The sequence below is a fragment of the Sapajus apella genome, unplaced genomic scaffold, assembly GCF_009761245.1.
Source record: "Sapajus apella isolate SASKATOON/1434 unplaced genomic scaffold, GSC_monkey_1.0 scaffold46, whole genome shotgun sequence".
Classification (NCBI taxonomy): Eukaryota; Metazoa; Chordata; class Mammalia; order Primates; family Cebidae; genus Sapajus; species Sapajus apella.
In genome coordinates, this window is record NW_022436986.1 from 19303914 (window position 1) to 19321956 (window position 18043).

The following is an 18043-nucleotide window of genomic DNA, read 5'->3' on the forward strand; positions in this document are numbered from 1 at the left end:
CTTCTATGGCCTGGGATGGGAGCTAAGGCTTTGCCTCTGTCCAGGGTTTCTATCTTCTTGAAGCCAGAATTATGGAGCCTGGGGGAGGGGAGTCAGAGCTCTACCCTGTGTCCATTCTAATCAGAGCTTCTGTACCTGCCCAGTGGAAGAAAGACCTATTCCTCCAAATCCCAGACTTCCCCTAGTCCACTGATATGGCGTCTTTCACCTTTAGATTTGTATACACCTAACACTCCACGAACTGTGTGCTGGCAAGAGGTGTTCTCCTAGAAGCAGCAGCTGAATGAGCACACCCCTTCCTGCTAGAAAGGGCCGTCTGCCACCCCTGGATAATCCTACTCTTCTCTTCCCTTAGTTCTGGCACTCAGTGCCAGCCCAGCTACTGGTCATAGAATGGATAAGTGAATGAATTAATGAATGCAGCACAGTTTTACTGCAACTGGTGGCAAGACATCCAAAAAGAAAGCTGAAAAGAAACAAACACATTTACCCACAGAATTGAAGCTCACTTCCCAATTTTTTTTTTTTTTTTTTTTTTTAGCAATCCATAGTAGGAAGAGCAGCTCAAAAAAAATGTGCACTGAGTTTGAAGCAGCTCCAGTGGGAAATACAACTTGCTATTTGGGCCAGTCAGGTTCCTGGACCCTATTGTACCACCCTTTGGCACAGCTTGCTGGGTAGCTCTGTGGTCAGAACTGCTTCTCTGCCCTTCCATGATGTCACACTCACACCTGGAGGTCGAGGTGGTTCCACTTCTCGCAGTCCTTCAAGCTTTTAGTTAGTTTTTTTTTTTTAAATTGTTCCCAGAATCAAACACATGGCCTAACCAATCCCTGGATTGTAAAATAAACAACACTACAAAGGAAGACAATACCAAATGAGGCTCCGCAGTCACCATGCCCAGCAGCAACCGAGAAAGGCTTGGTTTCTTGTCTGGGAACAGCGCTCACCCTACACCCCAAAGGAACTGCTTGGTCCAAAAAATGGAGAAGATGAGCAACAGAGTGACGCTGAGGATGACAGCCATCAGGTAGGCAAAGATGCGGAACTGAGGGTTGCGGAAACACTCCCTTGGGGAGTAGTGGCTGGGGATGGGGATGGGCGTAGGCACGGTGGCAGAGGCTGTGTCCGGGGGTGGCCCTGGCTGGCCCCCAGACTGGGGGCCAAGGTCCAGCGTGTAGACTCGAGGCTGGCGCAGGAAGTAGCGGCTCTTGGGCTGGTCCTTGAGGCAGAGCTGACGGCCTTCCAGGATGACATGGTGGGGCTCCAGGCGGAGCAGGGTGAGCATGGCAGTGTCCGTGGGCAAGTCAGTGACGGGCTGCCCTGAGGCCAGCACCGTGGGCTGGCGACAGAGCGGGCACAGCAGGCGGCGCCGGGCCGGGGTCACCAGGCTGAGGTGGGCCAGGCATTCCACGCAGAAGGAGTGGCAGCAATCCAGCATTTTGGGGGTATGGAATGTGTTGTTGAAGGGGTTCCAGCAGACAGGGCACTCAGCCTCGAGCTCCCGGCCCTGCTGCTCAGCCATCCTCAGACACACGCGGGGAGGCCTCGTGGGAGTCGTCCTGGCAGAAGGGGGAAAGGAACAAAGGAACAGCCATGAAACCCCGTCCCTGTGCTTGGCCTGGAGCGAAGTGTTTTGTGGGTGTTGAAAGGTGTAATCACTCAGGTTTTACTTAGGTTCAAAAGCGTTTTGTTCTCGATCACCAGTTCCTAAGCCATTGAGTTGAGTCTAATGCTCCTCCAGCCTCCCCTCTGTCAAGGGGAAAGCCTGGGCCACCCCTACTAAGAGCCCCCAAGTGAGCCGGCATTGAAGGAAACAGCGCCCCCAGCTTCGGGCTTTGGAGCTGAACGCAAATGCTCCTTATGGTCAGTGTGTGTGCCCGTGGCTGCCCTGAATCCAGGGAGCTGGGGATAAGCTGCGAATTTTGCTAGAGAAAGGAAACAAATGTTTCCTTCCCTGCTACCTCAAATCCCTGACTAGCACAGAGATGGGTTTTATGAATTCCCTGGTCTGTCCCTCCTATGGGGACAAATGCCAGGCCCTCTTTCCCTCCTCCCCTTGAGCTAGAGGGCCAACCCTCCAGAGTCTACTCACCCAATCTGTGGCCTGGCAAGGAGGCCCCTGGTAAGGCCTTTCTCCTCACCTAGAAGTCTTGCAGAAGCTTCCCTGCCCCAGTCCCCAGATTAGCCCTTCCAGAGCCTCTTCCCATCCTCTGCCTCCCCTGGCTCCTCCTCCCTCCCTTTGTCCTGGGAGCCCTTCAGGGCACGCACCTGGGCTTCTGTGGCCTCCAGGATGGCAGGCAGAGTACTCTGGAGGGCCTGAGGCTCCAGACACTCCCTCCCCTGAATAAGCAAAGCTTTGGGAGACTGCCTTCTTGCCACCAAGCCAGGAGCCTGTCTCCATGGCAGCACACACGCAGCACCTGGGGCTGCCAAGTGGCCCAGTCTGCAGCCTCTTGAGCACACCTGTGTGGAGCTAAGGCCCAAGAGCTTCCTGGGGGGCAGGGTGGGGAGGGAGATGGTGGACCTGAGTTCCCCCAGGGCATGGCAACTAATTGAACCTGGAAGCCAAGCACCCACAAGATTGTAGGCCCTCCCTTCAAGACCTGGAATCCCTGGTCTGGAAAGGTAGGGTGGCAATTTCCTCTTTCTAGATGTGAAAAGGGTAAGTGAGTCTTCTGGGCTTCCTCTCTCTGGGGCCTTCATTTCTCTTGGAAAGTGGGTGGAACCTCCTCCTTGCACAAAGGGGCTGCCCACTCAGCACTTTGTTTGATGTGAAAGTTACTTACTTCAGAGCTTAAGAGCTCCGACTATCAGATTCAGTCCAGTCACCTGCTGATCTTTTAATGTACCTAAGTAACCGCAAGCAGCGTGCACAAGCCCTGCTGCGGTCTGCTTGTTCTTAGCACACAGCCGATCAGCCTGCTGAGATCTTAGAGCTGGCCATCCCTTCAACCTTAGGGAGTTCAAGGGAGGAGTTGGAGGGAGGCGCACTCCAGCCTTGCTTCTCCGCTTCAAACAGAAACACCTGGCTTTTCTCTGCTTCTCTACGGGTCATTTGAATAATTTGAAGAACTGAGCTGCTAGAGAAAAGAAAATGTTTAAAAACCAATTCTCCATCTGAACTACTTGCTTTGCAGATGAGAAACAAGAAGTGACTCACGCAAAGTCACCCAGCTAGTTAATGGTGACATGGAACCCATGTCTTCAGACTCACAGTCTTCGTAAAGACAGAAGGCTGCACCCGTGCCGTCCGCCTACTCAGTGTGTGTTGCTAGCTAGATAGCAAGTGTTTGCATGTTATCAGGAATCCCTTATGGCCAGGAGACTCGTGGTAGAAATCCAGGAGCTAGGCAAGAGGGGATCTGGGGAAAGGGAGTCTCCCTGGAGCCCCTGATATGACATCATCTACCCCGACTGAGTGGCTTCCTGGTTTTCTTCTAGACCCCTGGTACTGCTCCAAACAGGGAAGGAGGAAATGAAGAGAGGCGGAGGGAGATGGAGCCCTAAGTGAAACTAGGGTAGTTTGCCAGGCTCTGCACCAGGGCTTTATTCTGTGGTCCATTCATCCACTCGATCATTACTGAGTGCTTACTCTAGCCCAGGTGCTGTGCAAAGTATTATTGGGTATCATGGTGAACAAAATAGACATTGTCTTTGACCTCATGACACTTAGAGTATAGTGAGGCAAAGAGACATTTAATGAATAATGGGCAATAAATAAATACACTTTTTTTTTTTTTTTGAGATGGAGTCTCACTCTGTCATTCAGGCTGCAGTGATCTCGATTCATTGCAACCTCTGCCTCCCGGGTTCAAGCAATTCTCCTGCCTCAGCCTCCCAAGTAGCTAGGACTACAGGCACCCGCCACCACGTCCGGCTAATTTTTTGTGTTTTTAGTAGAGACGGGCTTTCACCAAATACACGGTTTTAATGGCTGTTAATAAAGGGCAAAAAGGAAAATGGGCTTGAGGTGTTTGGTGGCTGCTCCTGATGAGACGACCAGGGAAGATTTCTGCAAAGAGGTGACAGAAGAGCTGAGACCAAAGTATAAAAGAATCTAGCACGCAGAGTGGAGGAAGAGCGTTGCAGGCCTGGGGAACAGCAGGTGTGGCCCCGAGGTGAGAAAAGCTCTGCCAATTTGAGAAAGTGAAAGGAGACCAGGTGATCAAAGTGTGGTGGCTGGAGCCGGGGTAGGCAAGGTGGGGAGGGGTAGGACGCGGGACCTGTGAGCTCAGGAGCTCGTCTGGATTTTATTCCAGGGGTGAGTGGCAGGGTAAGGTACCTGATCCTATTTCCATTTTTTTTTTTTTTTTTGAGAGGGAGTCTTGCTCTGTCGCCTAGGCTGGAGTGCAATGGCACAATCTCGGCTCACTGCAACCTCCACCTCCTGGGTTCAAGCAATTCTCCTGCCTCAGCCTCCTGAGTAGCTGGGATTACAGGTGCCCACCACCAAACCCGGCTAATTTTTGTATTTTTTGTAGAGATGGAGTTTCACCGTGTTGGTCAGGCTGGTCTCAAACTCCTGACCTCGTGATCTGCCCACTTCAGCCTCTCAAAGTGCTAGGATTACAGGCATGAGCCATTGCACCCAGCCCCTATTTCCATTTTTAAAACACCATTGTAGCTACAGAGCAGAGGACAGACTGAGAGGGACAAGCTTGGGAAGGGAGGACCCACTCGGACTCTGTCGGATGTGTGGCGGTGCCAGTGCAGGTCAGGTGGTGGTGGAGAAGGTAAAAGGGGATGAGGTAAGTGACATCTTTGGGGACAGAATCAAAGCCACTTCCCAAGAAGCAGTGGAGTTCTTAGGATCGAGATTGTACTTTCTGGAGCCAGGTTGTCAAGGTTCATGACAACAGATCCATGGCTTTTTAGGGCTGTGATTCCAGTTGAATTGCTTGACCTCTCTGTGCCTCTATTTTTTCCATATGAAAAGGAAGCCAAAAGTAGTAAAGCTTTTAGTTAGAGCCCAGCACCCAGTAAAGACTACAAAGTGATGCATTGGCTGGGCACAGTGGCTCACGCCTGTAATCCCAGCACTTTGGGAGGCTGAGGCAGGTGCATCACCCAAGGTTGGGAGTTTGAGACCAGCCTGGGCAACACGGAGAAACCCCGTCTCTACTAAAAATACAAAAAATTGCTGGCAGGTGCCTGTAATCCCAGCTACTCAGGAGGCTGAGGCAGGAGAATGACTTGAAACTGGGAGGCGCCATTTCACCCCAGCCTCGGCAACAAGAGCAAAACTCCATCTCAAAAAAAAAAAGAAAAAAAAAGCCAACAATGCATCACCTAACAATGGGAATATGTTCTGAAAAATGCATCGTTGTATGAACATCACAGAGCGTATTTACACAAACCTAGATGGTAGCGTCTACCTAGGCAATATGGTCCAGCCTATTGCTCCTACGCTACAAACTCATACAGCATATCATGTTCTGAATACTGTAGGCAATTGTAACACAATGGAAAATATTTGTGTATTTCAACATAAACTTAGAAAATGCACAGTAAATATATGGTATTATAATCTTATGTGGCCACCATCATATATGTAGTCCGTTGTTGACCAGAACGTTGTTATGGATATATGAGGCAGCTGGGATTATTAATGTAAATAGATTTGAGAGAGAGGAAGGGTCAAGGTTGACTTCAAAGCCATGACAAAGTTTTCTGCATCAAGTTTCGAGGAGCACCTGAATTCCAGAGAGTGGCAGAAACAGACCTTTAATACTTATTGGAAGCCTTAAACTATATGTAGCCCCAACTCATCAACTCCCTCACTGGGAACGGATTCCATGGAAATCATCAAGGACTTCTGCAAAGATGTGATTACAGAGATTCCCATCGGGGCCCTGATTTAATAGTGACCTATGGAGAACTGCTTTATCATCCAGTAATAGGACATTGATTAAGTAGATTCTGCTCCATCCATAGAAAGAAACATTATGCACCCTTTAAAATGATGTGATAAAACTATTAATATGGATATATGCCTAGGATATAACATCATTAAGCAAAAAGAACCAGCAACAAAACCATATTACAATGTAATCCAATTTTCAAAACCGTGTGCACCATGGGAAAAATGTCTGGAAAGATAAACAACCAACTATTAGCAGTGGTTATCTCTGGGGGCAAGATTAGACTTTGGTTTTTAATTTTTAATTCTTTTACCTGAAAATTCTAGCTTTACTCCGATAAGCTTGTATTACTACAAGTAAAGATCTCCTGTTTCCCCCCACATCAGATCTACATTCTCTGAAGTTCCACAGCCAGAGCTGTAAAGGGCTGTCCAAGCGGAGGAAGGATCATTATTCCCTGGGCCTTTATCTGTGCTGCTCCCCCAGGGGTCCACTGTTGTTTCGGGATCAGCTGGGTTGAGGCTCTGGCCACGCACCAACCCCACCCCACATCAGGACATCTCAGCTACAGTAAACCCTAAACACTGCCCCAAAGTCATCTCCTTGGTCTAAGAACAAGTCATCACCAAATATCAATTGTCCCAAGCGTCACTCCAATGTTTTCAGCCAAGAATTGGCATTTGCATAGCACTTCACAGTTTAGCCCTTGCTAAAATCTAAGCGTGATGATCCATTTGATAGGTGACTTGCCTTTTAGGATTTTTTTGTTGTGTTTGCAGAAGGCCATTTGATCCTCTAAAACCACCCTGTGAGAGAGGCTGAGTGGGGAGTAGAAAGCAGGCTGGCTTTGGAACCAGATTTGGAACCATTTGTCTTGGACAAATGCCTTAACCTCTCTGAACTTCATTTTCCTCTGTAAAAAAGGCTAATAATCCCACTCCTCCAGAGTTGCTCTGTGGAAGGAATAGTCTATAAGGTGCCCAGCAGAATACAGAAGGCGCTGAATACAGACCTACATGATTATTTTTAGATCCATTTTCTAGATGGGGAAGCCAAGGCTCAGAGGATGAGGCGACTTGCCAAAGGCTTCCCAGCTAGAGTGGCTGAGTTGAAAGATGAACCCAGGAGCCTGCCGTCCCAGGCCAGAGTTCACCTGCCGCACACTGCTGCAGCTCAGGACCCTGGGGCCTGGTGACCCGCCCCTCTGCGACCCTCTCTGGCTACTTACCTGCCCCCTCAGAGCTGCAGCCTCCTCCACCCGTCCATGCAGCCCTGCACACATGAGCTTTGTTTTCTGACTTCCCAGGCCCGATTTCCAGGCAGCGTGGGTGGGTCTCATTTGCATAGGTCCTAGCAGGCTTGGCCAGCTCTGGCTGTTTCAGGTTTTCTTCTTCCTTCTGGTGACTTTGGACTCCCTGCACACCCTGGAGGCTTTGGTTGCTTTGTCTTCCTCCTGTGAGTCACTCTGGCTTTTGCTCCGAGGGGGTCGAAGTGCACTCATCCTTGCAGGCTTCTGTTCTGGATGGGTTGATCCCCTGCCATCCCCTCCGGTTCCACTTGCCCTCTGTGGCTGACCCGCCTCGACTCCTGGCTTCTGCCCAGATGGATCCTTCCCCCCGCTGAGCCCCTGCAACCAAAATACAAACGGCTCTAACAACAGTGGCCATTAATACAGCAGAAAAAATAGCTGGAGAGAGGCAGTTGAGCATCCGCCAGGGTTCTCAAGCCAGGCATACTTCTAGGTCAGAGTTCAGTCCTCACTGAGAGTCCAAACTCCGCTTAACTAGCGATGGAGACTTGAAATCAGTTAACTTCTGGCAGCCTCAGTTTCCTCACCTGAAAATGGCCATAATAACCTACCTACTCAATCTGCAGATTAACAAGGTGATACGTATCGGGATCATATAATAACACAGTGCCTGGCACACAGTAATTCAGTAAACATTAACCAGAACTATTACTGTTATATGACCAGTCTGTTCATGTGGCCCACCTTTTGTTCTCATTCAAATTCTTTTTGTACCTATGGTCCTCTTCTTTTCTCTCCTCTCCTCTCTTCTCTCTCTTTCTCTCTTTCTTTCTTTGACATGGTCTTGCTCTGTAACCAAGGCTGGAGTGCAGTGGAGCGATATTGACACACTGCAACCTCCACCTCCCAACTTCCAGCGATTCTCCTGCCTCAGCCTCTGGAGTAGCTGGGACTACAGGCACCCAACACCACACTCAGCTAATTTTTATATTTTCAGTAGCGATGGGGTTTCACCGTGTTGGCCAGAACAGTCTCGAACTCCTGACCTTAGGTGATCTGCCCACCTTGACCTCCCAGAAGTGCTGGGATTACAGGCGTGAGCCACCGTGCCTGGTCCCTTATTTCTTTACTGACATATTCAGCAGTGCTTGAGAAATAAACAAGTAAATAAACGTATCTGCTTGGTGATGTAATCAAAAGCCCCAGTCCCCTCATTTTGTGTTTTTTTCACACTAATTTTTATGTATTTAATTTGAGACAGTCTCACTCTGTCATCCAGGCTGGAGTGCAGTGGCATGATCACAGCTCACTGCAGCCTCAACCTCCTGGGCTTAAGCAATTCTCCCACCTCCGCCTCCTGAGTTCCTGAGACTACAGGTGCATGCCACTGTGGCTGGCTAATTTTTGTATTTCTTGTAGAGATGGAGTTTCTCCACATTGCCGAGGCTGGTCTCAAACACCTGGGCTCCAGCAATCCACCTACCAAAAGTGCTAGGATTACACTTGAGCCACCACGCCCAAATTTGATTTTTAAGTAGGTAATATATTTACATGGTTGAGCATGTGAATGGTTTGATTTCATAGTGAAAACTTTCTCTTCCCAGCCACCTGGTTTCCCTGGAAATCTAAGTCTTATACCATCAGTTTGTTGTGTATCTTTCCAAAGATGTTTTATGCATGCACAAACAGCATTTCCATGGCAAAACATCTGTGCATTCCTTTTCTTCCTTTTCACACAAATGTGTGTTATATACGCTTTTCTGCATTTTCGTTTTTTCATTTGATGATGTATTTGAGATATCATTCTACATTAGTACATAAAGACCTTCTTCAGTTTTTGGCTGGGCGTGCTGGCTCACACCTGTAATCTGAGCACTTTGGGAGGCGAAGGTGGGTGGATCACCTGAGGTCAGAAGTTGGAGACCAGCCTGGCCAACATGGTGAAACTCCGTCTCTACTAAAAATACAAAATTTGACTGGGCATGGTGGCAGTCTCCTGTAATCCCAGCTACTCGGGAGGCTGAGGCAGGAGAATCGCTTGAAACCAGCAGATGGAGGTTGCAGTGAGCTGAGATCACACCATTGCACTCCAGCCCCGGTGACAGTGTGAGATTTCCTATCAAAGGAAAAAAAAAAGGCTGGGCACAGTGGCTCACGCCTATAATTCCTGCACTTTGGGAGGCCGAGGCGGGTGGATCATCTGAGGTCAGGAGTTTTTGACCAGCTTAGCCAACATGGTGAAACTCTGTCTCTAAAAACAAAAAACAAACAAACAAATTAGCCAGCGTCGTGGCACATACCTACAGTCCCAGCTACTCGGGAGGCTGAGGCAGGAGAATCACTTGAACCAAGGAGGCAGAGGTTGCAGTAAGCTGAGATTGTGTCACTGCATTGCACTTTAGCCTGGGCAATAGAGTGAGACTCTGTCTCAAAAAGAAAAAAAAAAAAAAGACCTTCTTCGATTTTTGAATGGTTGTATCCAATTTCACCACATGGCTATACCATAAATCACTTCACCAATCCCCTATTGATCTAATCCCCTCATTTTAAATATATAAATATTGAATGGAAGAGTAAATGCAAAAATGATTGCTGATTTTAAGTTAGTCTAGAATTGTGTGAAAATAAAACTGAGGACTTTGGGAAGTTTTAGATCTCTAAAGAAAATGTCTAAGTAATTCTCTTTCTAAACTAGAGACAAGAGGCATATGATCGCTGATGACCTCGAAGTTCCTCTCAGCTCTGGAATTCCCTGCTTTTTGGTGTCACTACTGATTAACTGAGGTTAGTGGGGTTTTGAGACACTGATTTAGACCAAAGAAACTGGTTTGGTATTTGAGCGTTTGGAAGTCATGCTTTCTGGCTTGGCAACATAAGAAAACATTAAAAAGTTCATCTACTTTGACCTAATAATATAATTCCCCAGAAGTAACAAAAAGATATATTTTGGTTGAGTGAGGACATTCATTGTAGTTTTATTTTAATCACAAATGATTGAAAACACTCCGAAACCCCATTAATTAAGTGGAAAACTACATAATCATTTAAAATGATGATGTAGAAAGATTTTCATTGACTTGTAAAAATGGTCACAGTATACTGTAAATGAAGGGGAAGCAGTTTAAAAATGGTGTCTGTAGGCGTGGCTCACACTATAATCCCAGTACCTTGGGAGGCCAAGGTGGGAGGCTTGCTTGAGCCCGGGAGTTCAAGACCAGCAACATCACTGCTTAAAAAAAAAAGAAAAAAAATAGCTGGGCATGGTGGCACATGCCTGTTATCTTAGGAGGCCGAGGTGGGAGGATCACTTGTGCCCAGGAGGTCAAGGCTACAGTGAGCCCAGATTGCACCACTACATTCTAGCCTAGGCAACAAAGCAAGACCCTATGAAAGAAAGAAAAGAAGAAAAGGAGAGGGAAAAGGAAGGAAGGAAGGGAGGGAGGGAAGGAGGAAGGGAGGAAAAGGGGAAGGAGAGGGAAGGGAAGGGAAGAGGAAGGGTAAGGAAGGAAGGAAGGAAGGAAAGGAAAAGAGAATATGTAGCATAAACCAGATTTTATAAAGCATAATTTATGTGTAAAGACTGCAAGGCCTTGAGGCAAAATGTTACAATGGTTATCTCTGGGTGATAGCCACTCACGTTTTCACTTTCTTCTTGCTTGTATTTTCTAAGTTCTCAAACAAATATGTATTACTTTTGTAGTGAGAAAGTTCACTAAGAAAGTAAGTTAAGTCTGAGTTTTCTGCAACGAGGGTATCCAGAACTTAAAAAGATAAGCAAGTAGGGCAGGTAAGAAGTCAGTCATGACATTGTAAGCATTGAAATAAAAATAAAACAAGTCATGGCCTTTTTCAGGGTCACTAATTGTCTAGTGAGTCAATGCATTATCACAATGTCTGTGGGTGGTCAGGCTAAGTAGTGCTTTCCGAACAGTGGAAAATTTTTCCAGGGAGATACCCAGGAGAGATAGTGAGGCATCTCAGGAATTTGAAAGTTAAACTAATTTATTAAGTTCAAGCTTGTAGGGGCAAGGTCAGCCAGCCGGAAAAGCATCTCACCTAAGCACTACCTTAGACCCGGGTGAGTGAAGAGTCATGAGACTCTGTGGAGCCCAGCCAAGGTCTGGAGCAGAGGCGTGGGGTGGTTTTAACCCATCTGGGAAGGAAGAGGTGGTGGGAGGCAGAAGGATGGAGAAAAGGTGATGACTGCAGCAGGTTTAGAATCCAAGATGGTTAGTGTTTAGCAAGCCCCAGTCAAGGGCAGAGGGCAACTCTCCCTAGGAGGCCACCATGTCTTCATCACTCAGAACCTTGCCTGAGGCTTGTCTAGCATTTAGGACAGTTCCAGCAACACAGGCATCACTTAGAGATTGTTAGAAACGCAAAATCTGGCCAAGTTCGGTGGCTCACGCCTGTAATCCCAGCACTTTGGGAGCCTGAGGCAGGCAGATCATGAGGTTAGGAGTTTGAGACCAGTCTGACCAACATGGTGAAACCCCGTCTCTATTAAAAATACAAAAATTAGCCAGGCATGGTAACACGTGCCTGTAATCCCAGCTACTTGGGAGGCTGAGGCAGGAGAACTGCTTGAACTTGGGAGGCAGAGGTTGCAGTGAGCTGAGATCATGCCACTGCACTCCAGCCTAAGAACAGGGCGACACTCTTGCAAAAAAAAAAAAAAAAAAAAAAAGAGAGAGAGAGAGAGAGAGAGAATAAATTCACCTAAAACCCTAGACACATAGATAATTGACCACACATTTGGATTACAGCTTTTCACTCTTTATATTTTAAATGTATACTTTATATATTTTTAAATTATATATTTATATAATAATTTCATACAAAATGTCACACTGTGTATAGTTTTCTAGCCTGTTTTTCACTTATCATCATTTTATATCATCAAAGAGTCTTCTACAGCCTTTTCTTCAAAATGAAGGTAGTTGTATTGTATTTTGGTTGTAAAAGTGATAATAGGAAAAAAACCAATGTTTGCTTATATGTGCATAGTCTCTAAAAGTATACACTAGTTGCTGGTCACACTGTTTACCTCTGGAGGGAGCCAGATGGAAGGCAGACACGGATGAGAGAAGGAATTTTTTGTTTTTGTTTTTTGTGTTTTGAGATGGAGTTTTGCCCCTGTTGCCCAGGCTGCAGTGCAATGGCATGATCTCAGCTCACCGCAACCTCCACGTACCGGGTTCAAGCAATTCCTCTGCCTCAGCCTCCCAAGTAGTTGGGATTACAGGTATGCACCACCACGCCTGGCTAATTTTTGTATTTTTAGTAGAAATGGTGTTTCTCCATGTTGGTCAGGCTGGTCTCAAACTCCCGACCTCAGATGATTCGCCTGCCTTGGCCTCCCAAAGTGCTGGGATTACAGGTGTGAGCCACTGTGCCTGGCCAAGAGAAGGAATTTTTAGTGTATAATCTTTTGGACTCTTGATTATGACTTTGTGAAGGTATTCTCTATTAAAAAACAATTTTAAAAAAACCTGATACCTCACTGCCAAAAAAAAAAAAAAAAAATCAAGCAATATAGAAAGACACAAAGTAGAAAGTAAATTAATCTTTAAACTCAAACTCAATACCCAGTTACAACACTATTAATATTTTTCCATATTTCTTCCAAGCCTTTATGAATGTACAGACATGTATAGGGACATATTTTTACCAAAACAGGATGCTGCCGTACTGTGGTTTTTGTTACCTGTGTTTTTCATGTAGGTTGAATCACAGGCAGCTTCCATGCAGCCTCATTTTAAACATCTGCATTGTTACTATGTGAAGGTAGCCAGTTACCAAAAAATTAATCCAGGCAAACTGAGTCCAGCATCTGAACATGCAGTGCCAGCTGACAACAACCCCTTGACCCAAAGCTGGGATTTTCCTTTTTTTTTTTTTTGAGATGGAGTCTCGCTCTGTGGCCCAGGTTGGAGTGCAGTGGCGTGATCTCAGCTCACGGCAACCTCTGCCTCCCGGGTTCAAGCAATTGTCCTGCCTCAGCCTCCCAAGTAGCTAAGATTATAGGCACACACCACCACGCCCAGCTAATTTTTATATTTTTAGTAGATATGGGTTTTCATCTTGTTGGCCATACTGGTCTTGAACTCCTGACCTCATGTGATCCTCCCACCTTGGCCTCCCAAAGTGCTGGTATTACAGGTGTGAGCCATGATGCCCTGCCCAAAGCTGGGATTTTCAATTTGCTGTCTGTAGGATCTTGAATGGCAGGATGCTATGTTCCAGACCCTGGAGAGATAACATCTGGAAATGGGCTGTATGTTCCTTCCTTCCATGATGTTTAAACCCATGTTCCTTATTCCATAGATGCAAACACCTTCTACCTGCCCACCTCCCCTCAGCCTTCATGCCCACTACCACTGGGACGATGCCAGAGGGAGCCTTGGTGGCCAGAGCCAATCTGCACGTCAAAGACCTGAGCTTCCATCTGGGCTCTGCACACACTGTGACCCTGGGCAAGTCACTTTTTCTTCTCTGTAGAACACAGGTAATAATCTCCATGTTGCCTTTATTAGAGTGTTGTTTTACTGGAAGAATCAGATGAGGTTATGATTGTGAAAGTAGTATGTAAAATATAGGGCACTGTACACATATAAGGTTTTATTGTTAAAATCCGGCTTCTTCACTGGAGCTGTCAGGGAGAAGGTAGATGCCAAAACTAACTGGCCCAGCTTCCTTCTGTGATTGGCTCTGGAGCAAACATTCCCCTGGTGCACTCTTCAACATCTACACACTCATCTTTAACATCGAGGGTTGTAAAGGTCAAGGGCACAAAGTGTTGCCAAGGGCATGGAACAGCTGACACTCCACTAACGCTTCTGCACAGCTTGTGGGAAGTAAATTGGTACAACCTCTTTGGAAAATTGACAATATCTACTAAAACTGATCATGTGAATTCCCCTATGTAAAGCCCAGCAAGTCCTCTGCTAGTTACGTAATAAACACAGGTATTGCAGATGTTCACCAAAAGAGTTATATTAGGATGTTCATAGCAGCACTATTTGTAAGAATCTCAAACTAGAAACTGTCCCCAAATGTCCATCAATAGTTAAATGGGTAAATTACAATATTTTCATGCAATGGAATAGTATACAGCACAAGAGTTAATGGTATTGAACTACATGCAGCAATATGGAACAATCTTATAAACATGTTGAGCAAGAGAAGACTGACCAAAAATAAGAGTACATGCCCGTTTCACTAATCTGTACTCGTTTCGATGCATAATAAGGTTAGAACCCAAAACTTAATGTCTTAAAATAACAGATTGGTTACTTCTCATGAGAAGATGGAATAGCTGTGTAATTTCTCTTCTGATTTCACCTCAGTTGACTCATAAGGCTGCATTCAGCTGCAGATTTGGCTGGGTGGGAAGGTCTGAGGTACCCTCACATGATCTCGTTCTGGCAATGCTCCATTCTTTCCCAGGTGGCCTAGACCACTTTCCTTACACGGCAGTCTGAGGGCAGCATTCCAAGAGAGTGAAAGGAGAAGCTGCAGAGTCTTAAAGCTAAAGGTTGTAACAGGCAAGGGTTGTCAGGGCCCAGCCTCAGGAGCTGTATCGTGTCCGTTCCTCTGCATTCTATTGATCACACCTCAAGTCAGAAGGCCAGCCCAGATTCAAGGGTGTGAAAATAGACCCTGCCTCTCCATGAGTAGAAGTCACACTGCAAAGGGGGGTCACACATACAGGAATGGAGAAATCTGTGGTCCAGCTACCATAATACGCTATGATTCCATTTACATAAAGTAGAAAAAGGGGTAAAATCCATTTATGCTGTTACAAATTCCTTGACAAATGGGCCTGGAGAGGCTTATGAGAGACCGTCTGGGTTCCTGATGTGTTCTGCTTCTTCATCTAGGCACTGATGACCAGAATGTTCCGTTTATGAAATCCAGCAAGCTATGAATTTAAGATATCTGAAACTTTTTATATGATTACTATACTTGAATTGAACGTTAGCGGTTATATAGTGGTATTAAAAGAATGCAGTTCATTTCCCTTTCCAGTCACAGTCGCATCCATCAGGCTGGTGGAGGAGCTCATCTCCTCAGTGTTACTCGGGGCCCTCGCTTTCTTCTCTCTTGCTGTGCCATCATCTTGTCCTCATTGAGAGTTGAAGCTGTTGCTGGCAGTCTGCGTTCCAGCTAGTGGAGAGGGATCAGAGGGGTAGTCTCAGACAAGCACATTTCTTGCAAACTAATAAGGTAGAAGTTACACACATTACTTCCACTCACAATCCACTGGCAAGCACTGATTCTCATGGCCTGCCTAGCTGGGAATGCAGTCTCTTAGCTGGGCAGCCTGTGCCAAGGAAATGTGCCGATTTCAGGAAAACAAGTAGCAGTCTACTGCATTTCTTTTCTTTTCTTTTTCTCTCTCTTTTTTTTGTTTTGTTTTGTTTTGAGATGGAGTCTCACTCTGTTGCCCGGGCTGGAGTGTAGTGGCGCAATCTCTACTCACTGCAGCCTCTGCCTCCCAGATTCAAGCGATTCTCCTGCCTCAGCCTCCTGAGCAGCTGGGACCACAGGTGCGCACCACCATGCCCAGCTAATTTTTGGATTTTTAGTAGAGATGGGGTTTCACCATTTTCTCCTTGCTGGTTTCAGACTCCTGGCCTTCAGTGATCCGCCTGCCTCAGCCTCCCAAAGCACTGGGATTACAGGTGTGACCACTGCCCCTGGCCCGTCTACTACATTTGTAATGATAAAGCTGCTCTTTAATAATTACATTTCAGAAGGCCATTTGGAAATAGTTTTTTTCTCACTGTCAGACTTTAAAAACACCAAGTGACCTGAGTTCTACACTTTTCTGTGCCAAAATGAAGAACATTAATAATAAACATCCGTTTTTCCTTAAGCCTATATATTTAAATCATGAATATATAAGTAAATATACACACTTATTTCCATTTAAAATATGCAATTGGTCAGATTCCAAGGGTTTATACACCTTCCTGGAAAAAAAGTCATCTACCTTTGGAAAATTCCTTGATAAGATTTTACAGGTGTAGCCTCTAAAATGAAGTGTTCAATGAATGTTCAAGGAATGAATGAATTTTAGCAGCCTGTATCTTAGGTGCTGAGAGTATCTCAATTACATGGTATTCAACTACATACAGCATTAGGGCATATCAGACTAAAAAACGTCCTCTACAAACACTAACATTTACTAATCTATTTTCTACTTAAAATGAATAGATAATTTGACATGAAGCACACGTACAGTTTGTGGAAATAATTTCATTGGTAATAGGACCCTACCGGCTCATCAGAGCCCTACTATTTTCTCACATGTACTTCCCTTCTCCTGGCAGCCTGCCCCCTTCTCTGGGACCCCCTCCCAACTCATTCCTGTGGACTTTCTGACTTGCCTCTCTCCCTTCTGGGAAAAAGTGTCAGCTGCAGCACTAATAATCCAGCACATGCTAGGACTGTCCCTGAGACAGCTGTCTACTGCCCCTAGGCACTTGGGCAGTGGGTCTACTTGGAGCCAGAAAGTTAGTAACTGGTCTTGAAGATACAAACAATGTCATGGTCTATGACTTTGTGACATCATCCAAACATCACAAAAGGCTGCAGAGGAAAGGGTTTGGGCTTTGAGTCAGGCAGACCCTGATTCATACCGAGTAGCTGGGACTACAGGCATGGACCACCACACTCTGTGGTGTTACACTTATGTGTGTAACTTTGGGCAAAGTACTACATGTCTCTAGAGTCGGCTTCCTCATCTGTGAAATGGAAATAATACAGGAATACTGGGAATAACAAATGAGAATAAATGTATTTAGCCCTCTGTAGATGCTCAGCAACACAGCTTCCTCTCCCACTACCCCTTTGCCTTTCCAGAGTTGAAAGATCCATAACAAGGAATCAAAGGAGTGTGAAACAATGACTCAAGTGTTAGAGGAGAAGATCTAAGAATGGACGAAGGAACAGTAAATGTTTCAAATGGAAAAGGGAACATTTAGTTTGGCAGGGAGGACAATAACTATGGCTACCATTTGTCAGTGCCTACCACCTTTCCTGGCATTTAAAGTAGTTATGTCTAGTCTTCAGAATGGCCCTGTGGCGAGGTATGATCATGAGCCCTATGTTATAAAGTGAAGAGGAAAAAGATTTTATAACTTGTCCAAGATCATCCAGCTAAATGGAGAAGTGGAGATTCTCAGTCTGATATGACTCTTTGTATTAGCTTAAGAACAGACTCTCAGTTGGATGCGGTGGCTCATGCCTGTAATCTCAACACTTAAGGAGGCTCCGAGACAGATGGATCACCTGAGCCCAGGAGTTTGAGATCGGCTTGGACAACATGGCAAAAACCCACCTCTACAAAAAACACACACAAAAAAATTAGCCAGGTACGGTGGTCCATGCCTGCAGTCCCAGCTACTCCGGAGGCTAAGAAGGAAGGATTGATTGAACCCTGGTGATCAAGGCTGCAGTTAGCCATGATCACACCAAGAGAGGGAACAAGGAAGGGGGCTGTCAGCCACTGGTATCAGAGACATGCAGAGGCCAGAGAAGACAAATGCAGAATCTTTCTTTGGCTGGGACTTGTCAGAAAGGGAATCTCCAGGCCTCATGTGCCTTATGTGTGGGCGTCTCTGAAGGCAGGAAGGACTCCATTTTCCCTGGAGGAAAATGGGCCTGTGAGCACGAGGCTGAGGACTGACTCCTGGGGGCCACACAGGCAGGCCTGAGCACCTTTCCCCTCCTCACTGAAGGGGGCTTAATATCTGGGGCACCGTTGACTCCATCCCTTTCCTTTTTCCTGTATGTTCTTTTTTTCCCCCCAAGATAAGGTTTCACTCTATCACACAGGCTAGAGTGCGGTGGCATGACCTCAGTAGCTGGGACTACAGGCATGTACCACTACACAGGCTAATTTTTGTATTTTTTAGTAGAA

At 46.1% G+C, this 18043-nt stretch overlaps 1 protein-coding gene across 3 annotated transcripts; it reads right to left on the reverse strand.

The window, feature by feature from the left end:
• Positions 1-412: 412 nt before the first annotated feature.
• RNF183 (ring finger protein 183) lies at positions 413-7519 on the reverse strand. Of its 3 annotated transcripts, none has more exons than XM_032240399.1 (3): positions 7093-7517; positions 2882-3080; positions 413-1562 (listed from the first exon to the last, which is right to left on the reverse strand). In XM_032240399.1, the coding sequence occupies exon 3, from the start codon at positions 1523-1525 to the stop codon at positions 947-949; it is 579 nt and encodes a 192-aa protein (XP_032096290.1). In that variant the 5' UTR covers positions 1526-1562; positions 2882-3080; positions 7093-7517; the 3' UTR covers positions 413-946. The 3 variants fall into 3 exon arrangements, with proteins under 3 accessions (XP_032096290.1, XP_032096289.1, XP_032096291.1); XM_032240398.1 differs by having other exon boundaries at positions 2882-3083; XM_032240400.1 differs by lacking the exon at positions 2882-3080 and having other exon boundaries at positions 7093-7519.
• Between the last annotated feature and the right edge of the window lie 10524 nt (positions 7520-18043).